Raw genomic sequence first — 1,902 nt, 5'->3', positions numbered from 1 at the left:
TGCTTTGGACGGTGGACTCTATGGCTGAGGTCCCTCCCTTCCTCAGACCCTGCCTTCTCCAGGTTCCACTCCCAAAATCTCCAGGTATTTCCCCACCCAAAGTTGGCAACCCTAGCACCGGGGTGCGCGTGCACAGGTCTGGTTGCTCCCTCAGCCGTGCACTGGTATTCAGATAGTTACTGCATCTGAGCATGGAGATTTCATTTCGTCACTGTGGCTATTAGCCCGTGATAAGCCCATCCTGAATGGGTCTAATCTACTTTTAAAACCAGCTAAACCTAGAGGTTGTCACCAGTGTTCCCTCTAAGCTGAGTCGGCGTGAGCTAGCTCACAGTTTTTTAGCCTCCGGCCCACACCTTTTTGTCTCAGCTCAGGAAGGAGGGCTCCAGAGCAAACTGATCTATGCAGGGGCCCAATCGCTCGCTCACAGCTTTCATGCCAGTAGCTCACAAAGTACAATTTTTGCTCACAAGACTCCACAGTTTAGAGGGAACATTGTCACTACATCCTTTGGCTACGAACCCCACAAGTTAATAGCCCTTTAAATGACAAATTTTATTGATCAATTGATCGATCGATTGATTTTATACCCCACTTTCTCTCTCTCCTCTCTATGGCACTGTTGTATGTGCGTGAGTTCTAGTACTGTAGAAGAAGTTCTTTATCCACTTTTCTCGACTCAGAGTGTCATAACTTTGCCCCCCGCCCCCTTGGTTGTCTCTTTTTCTAGTCCCCACTCCTCCACATGCAGCCGCTGGTGTGACCTTGGGCCAGTCACAAGTTCTTTCAAAGCTGTTCTCTCAGGAGCAGTCCTCGAAAGAGCTCTCTCAGCCCCGCCGACCTCCCAGGGTGTCTGTTGTGGGGAGGGGAAGGGAAAGGAGATTGTAAGCTGCTTTCAGACTCCTTTGGGTAGTGGGCAGGGTATCAATCCAATCTCTTCCTCCTCCTCCTCCTCCTCCTTCCATTTTGTAGTCGTTCTCACTGCCGTGTGTCAGAATTCCAGTGGTGTTGACAGGCTCAAAAAGGTTGGAGATCCCAGCTTTACAGATGCTGTTGCATGCAGCCAGAAAAAGAAGGCAGTAGTCAATTTATTAAAAACTTTTTCCTTTTCCAGACGAAGAAGAAGCACTCAACTCTATTATGAAGGACTTGGCCGCCCTGGGCAAATGCGGAGGCTTCTTGGACAGCCACAGGAACAAAACCCACGTCCACTCCAGCAAACAGGTGAGTCTCCTCCCGGTGTTTCCTTCCGTGGGGTTCGGGCGTGTGACACAGAACTCAAAACCTCTTGGAAGTTGTTCTGGGTTGCAGACTCTGGCGTTAGAAGGCTTCTACAGGAAGTGTCGCCGTTCTGTGCTGTCATTTTGCGGTGGAGTGTGAGGACCTCTCTCTAGTTGCATGCAGCTTGACTCACTTGCTCGAGTCATCTGAAGCTATTTCCTCCACAGGCTCCTTACAGCGATGCACCAGCGACTTGATGGTTTGAAGGTCATGGAGACTGGGGGGGGGAGGGCGGGTAGCACCCCATGTGAAAATTGCTTCTGGTTTTGGACAGATGTAGACGTGATCTCTTGCTCCTGAATGTGTGCTTGCTGAAAGGATGATCGTGTGTATGTGTTGGGGGTGGGGGGGAAATGAGGCTTGCTGGAGGACTCCAGTGGAAAAAGACATCGGCTTAACCCTTTCCAAGACTCCACAGCTTAGAGGGAGCATTGGTGTGAAAATTGTTTCTGGTTTTGGACAGATGTAGACACGATCTCTTGCTCCTGAATGTGTGTTGGCTGAAAGAATGATTGTGTGTATGTGTTGGGGGTGGGGTGGGGTGGGGGAATGAGGCTTGCTGGAGGACTCCAGTGGGAAAAGACATCGGCTTAACCCTTTCCTGCAGCAGCTGGTTCTCCC

At 50.5% G+C, this 1,902-nt stretch overlaps 1 protein-coding gene across 1 annotated transcript in view; it reads left to right on the top strand.

Annotated features, from left to right (window-relative positions):
- Positions 1–1,114: 1,114 nt before the first annotated feature.
- The window catches only part of LOC107116392 (mitogen-activated protein kinase kinase kinase 3-like), a gene marked incomplete at both ends in the record, with an annotated part of 52,977 nt that continues 52,189 nt past the window's right edge, over positions 1,115–1,902 (top strand). Inside the window, one exon of the mRNA XM_015418293.1 lies at positions 1,115–1,224. Coding sequence (XP_015273779.1) covers positions 1,115–1,224 — 110 coding nt within the window. The remainder of the gene's footprint in view (positions 1,225–1,902) is intronic.

The sequence above is a fragment of the Gekko japonicus genome, unplaced genomic scaffold (assembly GCF_001447785.1).
Source record: "Gekko japonicus isolate JY-2015 unplaced genomic scaffold, Gekko_japonicus_V1.1 scaffold4827, whole genome shotgun sequence".
In the NCBI taxonomy this organism is placed as follows: domain Eukaryota; kingdom Metazoa; phylum Chordata; class Lepidosauria; order Squamata; family Gekkonidae; genus Gekko; species Gekko japonicus.
The sequence above is the reverse complement of the archived record's forward strand: the minus strand, read 5'-3'. Positions and strand labels throughout refer to the sequence as shown.